At 38.2% G+C, this 18102-nt stretch overlaps 1 protein-coding gene across 2 annotated transcripts in view; it reads left to right on the top strand.

The window, feature by feature from the left end:
* PARD3B (par-3 family cell polarity regulator beta) overlaps positions 1 to 18102 on the top strand; it is a 1161921-nt gene that overhangs the window by 915774 nt on the left and 228045 nt on the right. For both annotated transcript variants that reach the window (XM_018060563.1, XM_018060570.1), the window contains exon 19: positions 10886 to 10996. In XM_018060563.1, coding sequence (XP_017916052.1) covers positions 10886 to 10996 — 111 coding nt within the window. The remainder of the gene's footprint in view (positions 1 to 10885; positions 10997 to 18102) is intronic.

The following is an 18102-nucleotide window of genomic DNA, read 5'->3' as shown; positions in this document are numbered from 1 at the left end:
AATATAGAGAAAATGAAAAAACAGTACACGAGCTATAGAGGAATAAAACTGTGTTCTTAATTTTCAATTTCAGATAAATATGATTTCAGCTTTGATCCTACATGGACTAAATCTTTTGTCACTCCATTAATTAATTCAGTATGCTAGAGAAAAGATGCTAATTTGAGCATCAAAGAAGTGATCATTTTTTTGTTGTTTAATCAGATTTATAAAGATAAGTTTCACTCCCATTAGACTGGGTATGGAGCTTAGTTTTATTTTATTTTATTCTTCTTTAGTGCAGATGAAATTCGACTTGTTTCTCTTAACTTCTGAAGATGGAGCAGTAACATCCTGGATTTCCTTTAAAATGGTCCTTTGCATAGTCACTGTGCCAAGAAAAAAAAACACCCAAATCAAACCAAACAAACAAAAAAATCCCACAGTCATTTCTTAATACTCTTGGCCTTTTGTTCTTTCCACGTAATGAGTTAGGCATTGTCATCAGTTCTTTCTGATAGTGGACTTTATACAGAGTGCATGGATGTGAATTTTTGCCATTGAATAAATTGTATTTGACATTTTATTAGTGACTCTTAATGAGACCTCCCATTTCCACGGAGCTTTTAGTTAGCCCTCCCTGCATTTCTTTTCATGGATGTGAGTCAGTGTTTCCCTTCCCAGGCAGTTTGCTGAAATGACCCACACCTGCCAGTGAATGGACCTCAGAGATATTTCCTGTGGAGGGAGATTTCCTTCTGCAGGATGAGTCCATGGTCAGCCTGGAGTGAGCCCCAATAGGTTGACCTTAGGAAGGCCACAGGAGCTGGGGAACCGCCTGTAGTTGGTAGAAATTACGACATGAGATATGATGTGGTCTCAGAACAATTTCTTTGCCTAGATTTTGGGTTTCTGGGACAAAAGAGAGAGAGAAAAGGAAGGAATGAGGAGAAAGAAGATACCATGGGCACCCAGATGAGAAAGCATTATCTGGCTGTTGGCCGAAGTCTGAATTCTAGCCGTGTGGTCTCTTTGGATCCGTATTAGGGTTTTATGCAGACCATCAGTTGCACTCAAGCAGCCTTCAGAGACATTTAAAGATACACTTAAAAGTAATAAAAATAAAAAGGAAGAAGCCACATATTCTGCTGCTTTGAAATAAGTAAACATTTAATAAAAGAAAAGCCTTTCTAACTATTAAGAAAACATAAAAATGCAAAAAGCTCTATTTCTTTAATGCTCCTGTTAAATATAGTTCCCAGAAATCAGAAGCGTTTAAGTCGGAATCACTATGGCTCTTGCCTGAAATGTCTTAAAGCCCGTGAGCGCGTATGAAAGCAATTAATCAAAGTTCAGTGTGCTCCTGAAGAGTGTTTCGTCTTCTGGAAAGCAGAGGAACTGAATAACTTAAAACCCAGTGTGGTCATGACAGTTAATAAGCTTTTTATAGTCCCCGTGTGGATCTGAAAATCATACCTTATTAGTATCTTTATCTTTCTTCCTCACTCATTCACGCTTATTTTCATTTAATTTTAATTTCTGGCCCCTTTTTCATATTTTTTTTCCTTTTTTGCTAACCAAGCACTGCTTTAATAATCTCAGAGTTGAGTTTTCAGTCGCTACAAAAGGGTTCTGCAAAAGTTAACTGTCCAATGGCTCACCAACTCCTTCACTGGTTCTCACAAGTCTTGTCTTCCAGAGGCCTTTGTCCCTGGTTTGTGTGTTTATTTCTAGGAAGACGGGTTATTGGTGATATGCACTTTGCTTTGCTTTGCTTTCTGGACCCTCTAGAATTATTCTGAATGTAGTTGGTGTTTCCAAACCCATTGTGTTTCCTTAGCTCCTCGGCCTGAGAAAGCAATTTATCAATAGTTCAAAGATTCCCAGCTGCTGAATTGAGCCAAAGAACTGCTGAAGACTCTACCGGATATTTCATCCACTTAGACAGAAATCCTAGAATATTCCAGGACCTCCCTGCTTTTCAATCCTAAAAACAAACGTCAACACATCTGAGGTCTGAAGACTCCTCACTTTGGAATGAAGAGTCGTCATGACCACCAGTTTAGGAATCACATCCTGGGAATGAGGAAAGTAGCTGTTTAAGGGGGATGAGGGATGGAAAAGTTGATTTCAAAGGAAGTAGTAGATTTATCCGGAGACGGCAATGGCACCCCACACCAGTACTCTTGCCTGGAAAATCCCATGGACGGAGGAGCTTGGTAGGCTGCAGTCCATGGGGTCGCAAATAGTCAGACACGAATGAGCGACTTCACTTTCACTTTTCACTCTCATGCATTGGAGAAGGAAATGGCAACCCACTCCAGTGTTCTTGCCTGGAGAATCCCAGGGACGGGGGAGCCTGGTAGGCTGCCGTCTGTGGGGTTGCACAGAGTCGGACATGACTGAAGCAACTTAGCAGCAGCAGCAGGCAATGCCCTTAGGTACCCCCCAAAAGAGGGAGGAAGCTCTATTTGTTCAATTTCATTGTATTTTTATCAAATTCACTAATTCTTAGGTACGATGGGAACCATCTAAGGTAAACAAGTAAAGACATTTGTGACATACATTTTAGAAGCAATAGTTGAAGTGCAGAAAAATCATATGAGATTGCAATCCATAGAAGTTGATTTCATAAGCATATGCATATGCTAATTCAGAACCCAATTTGGAATATATCAGACAACAGAAACCTTTTATGGGTGAATTTCAGAGTAAACTATAGAGACATAGTCAAAGGTCTATGAACTTCTCTGCCCCCATATTTTGCTTGAGCTCTTTCAAGCTATATAATTAACACCATGATAAGGCAATATCATGTATAATTTAAAAGTATACTAGTTATAGGGAGAATGAACCATTATCTGAGTCCAGAAAATACTATGACTGTGAGGTTTGTGCATTTTCATATCTGACTCCATTCCGCAGATTTTTAATATTATTGATGACTGGGTCTTATAGCCTTTTCCAAATGCATCAACGATATCCAAAGGTATTTCTTAATTGTGGGAGAAATACATTAGGTTTCAAACTTTCACCTCTCCTTGGATTCATAGCTCACCACTAATTTGGCATAAGAGTGTCTGAACCTTTCCCTTGCCTGACTTTTAAGTTCTCCTAAGCCATTGCTCAGAATTGTTTTCATATAGTCTGTGCCAAAAGAAAGAAGAGTGGTCACTGATACCTACATAAATTGCCCAGTGGGATCAAGGAAGAAAATTGTAGACCCATACAACTTAGCAGAATGAAAAAGTGAATGAAATATGAGACTAGAGGTAGAAAAAGTCAGAGATAGAGCTATAAATTTGTGAATTGGGATTATTAGGGTGCGTAGGAATCTGGGAAGGATTTGAAAGTCATCTTTATCTAGAAAGCTCAAGGAAAGAAATAGAAACAAAATATTTGCTGAGAAATTAGGGAACCAATACTAAGAATTAGGTTAAAATCTTTCTGGTGTGGAAACCAATAGGATGCTGGAACCTTATTCAATTAGTTGGATGGAGGAGTTAGAGATCTACCTAACGACTCACATTATTAATGGTTGAATGCCATATGCCTAACCCATATGATATGTAATGGGTGCGCAGTAAATGTCTGAATGACTGAATGAACCATTATTAAATTCTGCTTCCCCAGATAGTTATTTAGGGCTCCCCTACATAGCGCATGCTTGCGTACTCAGTTGCTTCAGTCATGTTTGATCTTTGTGACCCTATGGACTGTAGTCCGCCAGGTTCCTCTCTCCATGGGATTCTCCAGGCAAGAATACTGTAGTGGGTTGCCATGCCCTCCTCCAGGGGATCTTCCCAAATCAGGGATCGAAACCACGTCTCCTGCCTTGCAGGCTGGTTCTTTACTGCTGAGCCATCAGGGAAACCCCTTCCCTACATAAGCAAAATAGGAATCCAGGTAAGGTCTGTTTCAGTATTTTTCTACAACCCCCCCTGAGGTTCTTTTCCACCTTGGATATTCTATGTCCTTTGATTTATTAATTTACACCAAGAAATCTCATTTTATGGATAGGAGTCATTTTTCTTATATGTGTTGCATCACATTAACTGATAAATTACCCAGGAACACCTCCACTTCCCTTTTATCAGTTCTATGACGTTTTATCTCCTAGCTGCTACTTTTTCTGAGTTTCTTGCCATTATCAAGAACTTTGTTCTCCTATACCAAAATCCATAGCAACATTAATCAGGAGAGGAAAATGGTGAGACAACGCCAGTGTCCAGTGACAGATAATGGATAAACAGATACAGTACACTGCATACAATGGGATATTTTCTAGCCTTTTTAAAAAGAAGGAAATTCTGATACATGTTACAAAATCGATGAACCTTGAAGACATACTTTTAAGTGAAATAAGCCAGAAACCAAGGGACAAGTATTGTTTGATTACATTTATATAAAGTACCAAGAACAAATTCATAGAGGCAGAAAGTAGAATAGTGGTTACTAAAGGCTAGGGGAGGGAGAAAGGAGGAGTTACTGTTGAATAGGTACAAAATTTCAATTTGGGATGATGAAAATGTTCTGGAGAGAGATGGTGGTTAATGGTTGCACAACAATGTGGATATACTTAATGCCACTGACCAGTGACTTAAAAAATGATTCAACTAGCAGATTTTATCTTAAGTATATTTTGTCATGCTAAAAGAAAAAATGGCAGTATTCTCTTCTCTCTTTCATCTATAAATACTCTCTGGCGTTTCTTCTTATCAGCCAACAAAAGTCTTCGGAGAGGAGCCAAACTGAAAACCTCCATCTTCAACATTTCACCCCATTTCCAGAAACCACCTACCAGCCAAACCTCTCAAAATGGTTGTACACACAGAGACACACACTGTTGTACTTACCTGCCATTCACTGTTAAGATCACTCCCATCTGGTTTCTGCTCACGTCACACCCTCGAACCTTGCCAGGGTGATGACTGGCTTCAGATGGCCAAACCTAATGAACCTTTGCAAGTCATCAGCTCATGGACTTCTCAACAGTATTCCCGTCTGTTGACCATGTCCTCCTCCTCCCAGCCCTCTTCTCTCAGATGTCTGACACCACATCTTCCTAACTTTCTTCCTGTCCCTCGCACTGTGCTTGTTCTGTCCGCCTTGTATACCATCCAACGTTTAAATGTTAAAGTGCCCATAGCTCAGTCCTTGTCCTCAGCCTTTCCATCTGGATTTCCCAAAGGCACTAAAATAACTGCTTAGAAGTGAACTTCTGATTGTCTCTCCATTGGCCCATCATTTCCAAATCACTGTCTTCTCTTCTCAGCAGCCTCCAGTCATCCAAGCCACCATCATCTTTCGCCCACACTCCTATAGCCATTCCCAGGCAGCTTTCCTGCTTTTATATGGTACATTGTTACTTCAGCAACCAGGATGATTTTTTTAAATGTGCATAACTTTGTAGCACTTCTCCTTAAAATGATTTGATTACTCCTCTGTTGCTCCCCTACCAATTCTTTAAATCAACCAATTTCCTTACTAGCTTCTCTGTTCTTTGAATCACTAAAAAGTGATCTACTGTCATTCTTATAATAAACTCTAAGCATCTCTCAGACCTGCACTCCAAGGACCTTGCCATTCTTTCCATCCGAATCTTACACAAAGATCCTTTCTGTTCTCCTTGCTTTGGAGACTGGCCTTCTTTCACTGCTCAGAATGCACCAGGCATCATGCTCGTCATGTCCTCTGCATGTCCTCTTCCTTCATCCACAGGCTTATCTCCTATCTCTGCTTGTCTGGAATCTATCCCCTTTATTGTTATGGTTTTAATGTCATTTCTTCATTAAAGACCTCCCCAACCGGTCTCTTTCCTGTTACTCTCTCTCCTAACTCCCTGCATAGCACTTTTCACAACTTATATATTGATACTTGTTTGGTGACTGTCTCCGCTATCAGAATGTAATTTTATGAGGGCAGTGTCTGCTTTTGTATCCCAATAAAATATCAGCCTACATCCAGTGCTTATGACAATGTCTGACACAAAAGAGATGCCTAAGAAATATTTTTTAAAACAAATGCATGAATGAAAGAAGAAGAAAGCAAGCAAACTAGTCTTCCATGAAGCTGATTCATATAACCTCTCTGTAAAAATAAACAAGAACAGGTGTTTGAAGCAAACTTATAATTCGTGAAAATCTAAATTTACATAAAGAGTATGTTGAAAGGTGATTTTTCCACTTTACGAAAAGATCCATCACAAGATTCTTTAAACAGGCTTTCCAGGTACATGGAAAGTACGATTTCATTGATTAAAACCATATGCTTGCACAGAATTCTTCAGGAAAATATCTTTTATATAAAGCAAGGTTGACCTATAAGCAATTTCCTTAAGGCACCTAGCCCAGAATGGCCAACTCTCAAATTTCCTAGGTAATAGATAATGGAGGCCTGGAATGCAGTGGATATTTGAAACCTTAGAATGCAAAGCAGTCACTTCAACCATTTAAGGTCTGCATGACTTTTCTCACAAAAATAGCTAATGGAGAGATGAATCAATGTATTTGAATCTCCCCAGCTCTTCTCTTTTTATGTCAGTGAAAGTAAGAATGGATATGAAATGACCCCCAAAAGAGGCTGCATGAAAGAACAAGGGCCTGTAAAATTCACTAAATTGATGCTTTTCTCCAACTCCCACCACCACCACTGCCACCACTGATAATTAAGTTGTCTGACTGCTATACTGGAAAGAAGAATTCAGTGTGTTAATAAATAAAAGGCAATTAACTTCTCTGAGTCTCAATTTCCTCATCTTAACAATGTGGGAGCCCTTTTGAAGATTATTGTCTTATAATTCTGTTTTCGAACCTACCCAGACTTTACAAAATAAGATAATTGGTAACTGTTCTCTCTGTTTAATGAAATAAATTTCACAGCTTTCTGCTCTTCTTACTAGAAACTTTAATAAATGATCATGAACTTTAAATCAAAACATTTATAATATTTATAGAATTGGTTGAGTTGAATATTATTGATGGTTCTTGCTTAGAAGAAAATGCTTGGCAGAATTTACTTACAACTAACTTGGTCACTCCAACAGTAAAGAATCTGCCTGCAATGCAGGAAACCCAAGTTTCATCCATGGATTGAGAAGATCCACTGGAGAAGGGAATGGTACCCACTCCAGTATTCTTACCTGGAAAATTACATGGACACAGAAGCCTAGTGGGCTACATACAGTCTGTGGGGTCACAGAGTTGAACATGATGGAGTAATTAACACTTGCACTTTTTCAACCTTTTCTTTATCAAACATATCTCACTCTAATGGAAGCATAATAAGCTGTTCTCAAACTGCAGTACAAATGAATACTTCAGCCACAGGAAGGAAAAAATAATATACTGGTTGTGATACTAAAAATTAAAGTCAACTAGGGTTATGACCAACCTAGATAGCATATTCAAAAGCAGAGACATTACTTTGCTGACTAAGGTCCGTCTAGTCAAGGCTATGGTTTTTCCTGTGGTCATGTATGGATGTGAGAGTTGGACTGTGAAGAAGGCTGAGTGCCGAAGAATTGATGCTTTTGAACTGTGGTGTTGGAGAAGACTCTTGAGAGTCCCTTGGACTGCAAGGAGATCCAAGCAGTCCATTCTGAAGGAGATCAGCCCTGGGATTTCTTTGGAAGGAATGATGCTAAAGCTGAAACTCCAGTACTTTGGCCACCTCATGTGAAGAGTTGACTCACTGGAAAAGACTTTGATTCTGGGAGGGATTGAGGGCAGGAGAAGAAGGGGACCACAGAGGATGAGATGGCTGGATGGCATCACGGACTCAATGGACGTGAATCTGAGTGAACTTTGGGAGTTGGTGATGGACAGGGAGGCCTGGCGTGCTGCGATTCATGGGGTTGCAAAGAGTCAGACACGACTGAGTGACTGAACTGAACTGAACTGAGGATATAAGTTCATTTTACCATTCAAAAATGACACTACCTTCATCTCAGAAAATCTTAAAACCTCACAATTTAGAAGAAAATATTTGAGATGTAGCAGAAAAGCAAGCCTAAAATCTATAGAGATCTTGGCGATCTTGGCCTTCATCAACTTCCTGAGGCATTGTTTTACCCTCACTCCCCACAATTTTGATTGTTTTTTTTGCTTCAGTATTACTTTATTTGGTGACATTTCGAGGGAAAACTATTTTACTAAGTGATGTACTAAAGTACTAACTTCTCACATAAAGGAATTTAGAGTAATAATGTTGATCCCTAAGACTCTTCTTCATGGATCCAAAAAGCCAAAGAATGTATCCATGGAAACACATTATTTAGATATTCCTGCTTTGTAGGTTAAAGAGAGATCTGAATATATTAACAAATCTGAATGATCTGAAAGTTAATGTTCTTATATTCTGTCTATTTTTTCTCTCTTCTCTATTCACTCCTTTGAATGGGATCAGGTCATTTCTTCAGTGAGAACGAGGAATAGATCCAGGGAAGGATGCAAGAAAGAGGAAGAAGCAAAAAAAATAAGGCCGGGAATGATGGAATTAAAGCTGATGGTCAACCAACCCAAATGCTCAGACTAGACTGGATGTAGCAAAAGCACTGCAGTGGGAGCAGAGACAGAGAGATGGCAGTGGGGAGACAGGAAACTCATGAAAGAGAATTTGCTAATTGAAATTATAGCAAAAAAGTATACAGAGGAGTCAAGGCTGGAAGAGGCTTCTTCGGAAAGCAGGATGCAGTCCGTTCTTGAATAACACCGTGACTGTGAACGTTAGCAGTGCCATCTTCCACGTGTTATACTCAGAGCTGCCACTTGACCAACCATCTCTGCTTTGGTTTGAAACAGAATCCAGAAATAGACAAATATGAGGCCACTTCTATGAAATTCTGAAGGAAATGAGTTTCTTACAAGTTTATGATTTAGATCCTCCTGTGAGGAGATTCTGACTCTCTATGAATGTGTTGAAAGGCTGGGGCACAAGGATGGGAGTGGGGGAGGGGCAGTCAGCCAAGCATGTGTGTAATTTGAAAAGTATCCTCAGGGTATATAGCTGGAAGGAAGGATGGATACATAGATACATAGATAGGATGAGTAAGCTAAAGATATGAATGCATACTCACAGAGTTAAACTTTGTAGCTATGTAGTAAGAAACAAGGGACAACTGGGATTCCCCTAGATTTAAGATGAGTCTTTACCTTAACTGAAGTCTGTGCATAATAGAATGACTTTTATCCTGGTTCTCAGCAGAGCATCAGGTCATTTTCATTTTTCGTGTGTGTTAATACCAAAGCTATGGGAGACTGCTTCCAAAGAAAATATCTATCAGGAAAAATGCCTGTCTTTTAAGAATATAAAAGACCAATAATTAATTGTAGCTGATTTTTTTAATTTAAAATTTGCAGTTTCGTTTTCAAAAAACCTCTAAGGAAACACCAATTCTTCTACCATAATTGCAGGGAACTCTAGTGTACTCTTGTTTGGAGTGTAAATTAGTACAGCCACTATTGAAACCAATGAATGGTTCCTCAAGAAATTAAAACTAGAACTATCATATAATTCAGCAATCTCACTTTTAGATATATATCCAAAAGAATTGAAATTAGGATCTCTCAGAGATATCTGTACTCCTAAATTTGTTGCAGCATTATGAATGATAGACAAGATACAGAAACAATCTAAGTGTTCATCAACAGATGAATAGATAAAGAAGATAGGCTTGATACACACACACACACATATGGTTGTATGTATTTATACAAACACACAATGGAATATTATTTAGTCATGAGAAAGGAAATCCTACCATTTGTGACAACTTGGATGAATCTTGAGGGCATTATACTAAGTGAAATAAGAGAAAGAAAGACAGCTATATGATGTTACTTATATGTGGAATCTAAAAAAATCAAACTCAGAGAAATAAGTAAAATAGTGGTTATCAGGGGTTGGGAGATGAGTAAATGTTGCCAAAGGGAACAGACTTCCAGGTGTAAGATTAGCAAGTTTGTGGATCTAATGTAGAGCGTGGTGATTATAGCTGATAGTAGTGTATCAGGCAGTTAAAGGTTGCTGAGAAAGCAGATCTTAAATGTTCTCACAACAAAAAAGAAAAGCTAACTATGTGACAGGATATAGGGTGTAGCTAATATTTTGGCTGTAATTCTTTTTAAATTCATATATACCAAATCAATACATTGTAAACTTACACAATGTTATATGTCAATTATCTCATTAAAGCTGGGGCAGAAAGTAAAATTACCACTGGCCAGTTAACTACACATATGCCCAGCACCAAGAAGTGTTCAGAGCACACTGACTCAGGGCTGAATTGGGCATCATGTGGCTACATGGAGAGTGAGTGTAGCCTGAAGACATATATGCAGTGTAGGAGGTGACCCACATGCTAATCCCAGCCCTGCCTTGAACCTGGGTTTGTTTAAGGAACAAGGGCTCTCTGAGGTTTTGGTTCTTCATTTGTAAGGTTAGAACATTGAACTATGTGTTTGGTTAAGTCCTTTATCAGCACCATCACTATATAACCTCATGAGTTTAATCTTCAATGCCAATGCCACCTGGAAGTCTGGAGGCCTCTTTAAGAGATCGATTAGGTTTTAGCTATATATTAATGACAACTTTTCAATTCTTTTAATCACCACTGAATTAATTGTTTGAAATTTTTAGTCTTTAATGACATGATTTTGTACAGATTGTACAATCAGTAGCCAAATAGAAAGAAAGAAGGAAAGAAGGAAGAGAGAAGTGGGAGGGGACTTCAGTAGCTGTATTATTTTTCTGCTCTAAGTATCTTATTTTTACTTCCATTGTATGTGAAATGATGTTTTATTGCTTAAAGAATTGTACTTTAATGAGTTCATCTCATAAATATCTACAACTTACCACAGAAAGAACATGCTTATCATTAACAATCATCTTCTCCATGTTTCATTAGATTTGGGAAGAAGAAAGATGATAAGGGTGGAAAGGCAGAGCAAAAAGGTCCTCTGAAGCAGGGTGGCCTGAGAGAAGAGGAACTGGAAAAAATGAAAGAAGAACGTGAGAGGTGAGTAGAAATGCTAAGCCTCTTGTTTTATTTTTGTGCAGGGTCTATGTTTAATTTGGTTATTGTATCAGTCAACTGGAGAAATCTTATTTTAAAATGCATAAGGGTTGACTGATGCAAAAGGAGAGACACCCGATATAAACGAAATCTGCCTTTCTGGGGAATTTTTATTATATTTTGAGAAGAAATTGACTTCAAGTTTTTATTTTATTGGTACTTATAATTCCAAAATGTGCTACCCCTAGTTTTGACTCTATAAATGCATATGTTCCCTATGGTTTAAACATGGTTTAAACAAGGAGGTTTGGGGTTTTTTTTTAAGTCATTTGAATATTGATGTTTAGAGCTATCAAATTTCCATAGTCTGTTCCTAATTTTTGTCAAGCTGTTGTATGCCTTCTTAATTTTAGTTTGTTAAACCCATTTGGGTACTATAATTTGAAAAGTACATGCCCTTCATTTTTAAAAAGCCAGTGTCTTTTATTATGCCATCAGCAAGTTACAAAGTATGTTGCCCATCTGTGAAAGGGTCGGTTTCATTTACTGAAAAAATGACAGTTTGCAAGGGCTGAATTCTCCTTTTTAAGGAGCTTAATGTTCCATTTAGACAAGAAGTCCTTCACATATCTTTGATGTTAACTCTGGCACTTACCCGAAGTAGATGTATAAATGTCTGACTTTGAAATATGTAATTGAATATTCATACTTCTCCTGAAAATTCTTTGCGTTCACAACTAGATGAAGCTTGGAGAAAGACTGAGATTATTCTATAACTATTTGATGCTGACTTGATCATGCATGACGTCAGACTTGTGCAACTTTTTTCCTTGCCTATAGTTGTTGCGGTTTTTAAGAAGTCTGTTCTTGTACTTATTTTCATTTTCTAGCATGTGTACTAAGAAAATCATACTTCTTATTCATTGTGTTTTCTAGTGCAGCGCATGCTAAGAGTACCAACTGTTAACCTTTGACCCCTATCTTGTGGTCTATTCCCATTGAGAAGGCTCACTTTATCAATAGCAAGAAAAAAGTGCTATTTAGCCCTTTCTCATTTTTGAGAGGTTGATAAGCTCAGTTTCAGGGTCAGTGGAGCAGATAAAAGGAAATCAAGTACTTTCCATTGTTGTTGACTATTCACATGTCAGAGTTGCCCCAAAGAGAAGAAACATGAATTTTCCATCATAATCCAAGATTCAGTAATCCTGTAATGTAAAATGTAATTCAGGCTAAGATTTTAATGTATTTATTGGCAAAGACATCTGTGTGGTGAGTCCCCATCGTAGATCTTTGCTGCTCCCCTGATTTCACTTACTGAAGCACCACATTCTTTCCTCATCTTCAGGAAACTAAGCTATTTTCTAGAATGCAGACTTTACATTTTTTGCAGCTCAGTGCTGGCTTGGGGTTGAAGAGGGGTGTTCCTCTTAGTAGCTAGGGAATCCTGTGCCAGATAGAAAATTGATAACTCATAAAATAAGGTGAGTTGTCTTTAAGCAAAAGTTCATTTCCTTTCTGGTTTTGCCTTTAGGAAACAGGTGCCTGAGGGAGTTTTGTTCTTAAATGCAGGACCGTAAATTCACCTCAGCTGGTTATATAGGTTTCAGGTCCAATTTTCTTAAAACATGTCCGGTCAAAATATTTAAAGAGCTATACTATTAGCCCCCACTTAGTCCACTTCCCACACATGAACACATAAAACACATCTGATATGGGTTTCCTGGAGACAACATTGTCTCAATCATTTATGAGGGGAAGAAGTAGGAGAAGTTGATTTTATGGTTGGGTGCTATAGAATTGATGACCAAGGACATTTCAACAGCTCAGGGCCTGAAGACCATAAAGGGCAAAGGTGAAGGCTGAACATTTGGCATCACTCTCAACCCTGGAGTCCCATTTCTTGGCTCTCTATCATCCATAGGAAACCAATTCACAACTCCTAAAGAACTCAGCAAATGTATCACTCATCATGGCCTGGCCACAGGAAAAATATACAATAAAATAGGAGATAGTGTATACAAGTTTACAAAGTTCAGTTTCTCCTAATACATTTGAAATTTATTATGTAAAGAAGATTTAAGCCATCCAGCTGCTTACTTGCTTCATCCTAGCTGTCATAGATATAATAACTTTTCACTAACATATCCCTTTTTCAAAGAGTTTAAAGCACTTAAGTAAAATATATACTGTACATTGCTTAAACCAGCCTGCACCAATTTGTGAAAGACAATTACTAAGCGTTCAAGAATTATGCGAGCTTCTTGTTAAACCATTGGTAGCTTGAAATTGTTCATGGTGGAAATGTTTACACCACAGAAATTGGCAAATGATGGTAAATTGGGTTTGTTTTCTCAAAGAGCCAGTTGACTAACACCTTTGAGGGTCTATGCCAATTCTATTTAGTGTATAGCAGGAAGGAATTATCAAAAATAGAGGGAAAAAAAAGACAATCATCCAAATCAAAACACGTGACTTCTTATAGATAGCTATGTTTCTCAGATTGGCCCATGGGACACCTGAATCAGAATGAATCACTTGGGGAGCTTGTGGAAAAAATGAGGATTCCTGACATACCAGATTTACAGAATCAGAATCTTGCGAGTTAGAGGCCAGGAATCTAGGTTTAATATTTATGCTCAATGCGATTCTTTAGCAGTCTGAGAAACACTGAGTTTGGTGGACAGGATTTGGCTGGAACATTAGATTAAGCTCTTCTCATTCTATAAAAAATGATATACAGATTTTTTTTTCTCTCAAGAGGATTGAATAACTCAGTCTAAAAATGTTGCCGTCTTTCTTACATGCCCTCTCTGAGGCATCCTACCTCACTCACATGCTTTATGCAAACAAAAGAGGAACACTTGTCAGTGCTCATTCACCTAAGAGAATATGAATCACTTTCCCCACCCATACCCCCATGCACACAAAACTTACAAAGACAATAAGTTTATTAAGACATTAATTATTAAAATCGGGCAAAATTCTATCATACTTCCATAACCACTGTTAATAATTGATGATCTTTTTACTATATATTTTTTTATTTGAAAACTTGGTATTCACACCATATATATTTTCCTTTTTCCACAGAGTTCCTATTATGTTGAGCATTTCCCAATGTCACTAATGTTTTGAAATTATGTCATTTTGATGACTGCCTAATATCCTGTGAGATCAATATATCAAAATATATTTATCCTCTTTTATCTTGAAATGTACAGACTGTTTCCATGTTTTCAGTGTTCATACCTTGGTGAGCATCCAGGTACAAAGTCCTCATAGATTACCTCTTAAATTATATAATTTGAAGGTTCAATTTCCTTGTAACTATTTGAACCAACAGTTAATCTAAACTAATCAACTCTAAACTTTAGGGTTATATCATCCTTCTCCATTCCTCTCACTATTTTTCTTATGATTTCCATATCTTGTTTTAATTTGCCTGTGTATCTATCTCCTAATATGGAACTGTGTTGGTGATATATATGAATATCTTATTCACAGCTAGAACTATAAGTGAAATTGAAGTCGCTCAATAGTGTCCAACTCTTTGTGACTCCACGGATTGTAGCCTGCCAGGCTCCTCCATCCATGGGATTTTCCAGACAAGAATACTGGAGTGGGTTGCCATTTCCTTCTGCAGGGGATCTTCCCAACCCAGGGATCCAACCTGGGTCTCCTGCATTTCAGGCAGAGTCTTTGCTGTCTGAGCCACAAGGGAAACTCAGTTGTAGCTACCAAAAGGTCAAAAACCTACAACTGGTGGATTGAATTATTAGATTAAAGAGCCTAGAACAGTGATTCTCAGTTCTTTGCAGGAGGGGTATGAAGGATGGAAATTTGCTTCCCAAGGAACATTTGGCTGTATCTTGAGACATTGTTGATTACCAAAGCTTTGGAGGGGGCTGTGGGGAGTGAGTTGCTACTGCCATGTACTGGTTAGAAGCCCAGAATATGGCTACATATCGTACAACCGTAAGACAGGTTCCCATCCTCAAATGATTAATTATCTAACTCAAACTGTCAATGGTGTGGAGGCTGAAAACCCCTGTTTGTACTCCAGAAAGAGTAGTGATACTCTCCTGGACATTAGTATTGCATTGTCTCACAATCTGTAGCTAATACAGAGAGATATACACTAGATCATGTAAACCTAGAGGATTATTAGCTATTTGAGAAACTACACCCAAAGATTGCTAGTGAATGTTCCAACAACGTCGGAGAAGGCAATGGAAACCCACTCCAGTACTCTTGCCTGGAAAATCCCGTGGACGGAGAAGCCTGGTAGGCTGTAGTCCATGGGGTCGCGAAGAGTTGGACACAACTGAGCAACTTCACTTTCACTTTTCACTTTCATGCACTGGAGAAGGAAATGGCAATCTACTCCAGTGTTCTTGCCTGGAGAATCCCAGGCACGGTGGAGCCTGGTGGACTGCTTTCTATGGGGTCGCACAGAGTCAGACACGACTGAAGTAACAGCAGCAGCAGCAGCAGAATTCCAACAATATAAGCTCGCAAGAAAAAAGTTTCCCTAAAAATTTATTTTTAACTCTGACTTGCTGAGCATTGGCATCAGTGATGGTGCCTATTGATCAGATTTCAAATTCCAAAAAGCTGCAGGGGTTGACAGTGTGTCCAATGACAGAATCATCTGGAACAATGGACTGAATCAAATATAAAGGAACTTAATAGGAATAAATGTAAAGTCTTGTGTTCAGGTCCAAAAATGAGCTGTACAAACACAGGATGTAGAAGGTTTGACTTAATACCGAATATATGAAGTTTGCCTGATGGTTTTAGTTGAGGGTAAGCTTTGCAAGAGTCAGTATGGGGATATGCCTGCCAGAAACTTAATCCAGCCTAGGCTACAGAAATTCATGTACGAAAGTGAAGGAAGAAACAATAATTTCTGTTCTACACTGCTCAGATCACACCTGGAATACCCTAAGCCTCTCTCACACACAGAAAATGGCAGTATTAAATCCATGTCTTTTGAAAAATATGGAAGGATGTGGGAACGCACAGCCTGCAGGTTCAGACTTAGTTGACGTCACATGATTAAAGAACATTAACATAAAAGAGGAATTAGATGTATTTTATAGCCTCCATTCTCTTTCCATTCTCTCTCTCTACTTATTCATTTATTCATTTATTTTCTTGAAGATTCTAATGAGGAATTATTTTTAGAGAGGTAGCCATCAGCTTAATAGAGGGGAAAACATCCTGACAAATTAGAGTGTCTCATGCAGCGGCAAGTGTATTGACACTGGAAATATCTAATGATGATTGCACTGAGAAAGGATGAGTGCACCAGGAAAGGACTGGACTGGAATCACTTTCATAAGCTTTAGTCATTGATATATTATCTTCATTGTCTTATTTGTATCTGTATACATTTAATTAAATAAAAAGTTACATAAATGCAAAACCATGTAAATTAATATAGTTAAATACATCAAGCCACATACCATCAAAACTCTTGTGTGTCATTAATGCTGCTCATGTCCTTAGATGATTTCTGTGGTCTCTCCCAGATCTCAGGGTCTGAGAAATTTATAAGCAGATGAGTATAGAAGCGTTGACTTTACACTCCCTACAGTGGCCTTTTGTGAATTGGCTATGTACATATGGCAGTATGTGCACTATTTTTATTTGAATGTAAAAGCCCAAGTTTCTTGCTCCTAATTGCATGTTAGGATTTTCTTAGTCTCCTATTCGATTTCCTGAGCTGATCATGTGTCCCCTCTTGACACAAGTCAAACAATCCATGGCAGTGAAGCCCTGTTTTAAATAAACTCATCATTTTTGTTCCTGCTCCAGTGAGACTGGCCATAATAAGACATTAGTTCCAAACGCTTATGTCCATTGCTAGAAGGATGAATCCAATATTATATTCAAAGATTATTTCTCCTAGAATTCTTTATCAAGCTAAATTAAATTAGCATTTTCCAAACGTTCAGATTATGTAAATTAGTATGGTGAGCTAAAAGCAAGAGATGATTTTAGCAAGTCAGTAAACCATGTGCTTTTCTTGCTGTTGTTTGATACTTAAGACTTTGAATTTGTAACCTTCTGCAGAGTTTGAAATTAAACAGATTCTCCAGCCTAAAAAGTACCTAACATGCATGCTGGACTTGTATTGTTAATACCTTCTCAAAAATCGGGTGGAGATTTAAGTTAAAGAAAAATATGTTCTCCTCACTTATTTAAGACTGTTGTACTGGGAGGAGAAATCTCCATTGACTAAAGGCTGTCTTTCATTAAAATCCCATAGTACTGGCCCTTGGGAATCTGCTGTGTGACTCAGGGAGCTCACAATGGGGCTCTGTGACAACCTAAAGGGGTGGTATGGGGTGAGAGGTGGGAGGGAGACTCACAAGGGAGGGGACATACATATTCCTATGGTTGATCCATGTTGATGTATGGCAGAAACCATTACAATATTGTAATTATCCTTCATTTGAAAATAAATAAAATTTTAAAATAAATTAATAAGTTAAGAACAAAAAATCCCATATTACTAATCCTGAATTAAATTTTCCAGAATGAAACTTCTTACTGCAATTGGGGAGGAGGCGGCGAGGAATGAAGTTGCACTCTAAAATCCTCTGTTACTCTTATACCATGTCAGAGTTTATTTTGCAAGGGAGCTTATTTACTGTGTTAGTGAGACGTTATTTTTGTAGCTCTTATTATAATCTTAGGATAAATGAGATGAGGGGGGAAAGTGGCAACCTCTTTAGCTTCAGCATAGAGAAGTATGGAAACATATGGCTCTTGTTTTCAACAACTGGCCTGAATGGAATGTCTAAGTGAGAGTGAAGCTAAGATTTAGGAAAGTTAATCTGTTTCAGTGTCTGAATTCAAGGTTCTTAGTTTTCTTTCCTTTAGGAAGCCTTCCAAGAGCTGAGACTTCTCCCTTGCCTTATCAGCTGAGCTGCTTGTGGCCTGTTCCCTTCGCTTAAATCGATACATGTGTTTTTGATATTTGGCAAGCCAAGATTTAATTATGCAGCTGCAAGTTCCCTACATAAACGAAATGCATCTTAGAGAAATAAAAACATTCAGAAACCGTTTAGAGTTTGAGAATACAAGTGGGTGAAAATCTA

The sequence above is a fragment of the Capra hircus genome, chromosome 2 (genome assembly GCF_001704415.2).
Source record: "Capra hircus breed San Clemente chromosome 2, ASM170441v1, whole genome shotgun sequence".
In the NCBI taxonomy this organism is placed as follows: Eukaryota; Metazoa; Chordata; class Mammalia; order Artiodactyla; family Bovidae; genus Capra; species Capra hircus.
This window is presented reverse-complemented; position numbering and strand designations above follow the sequence as displayed.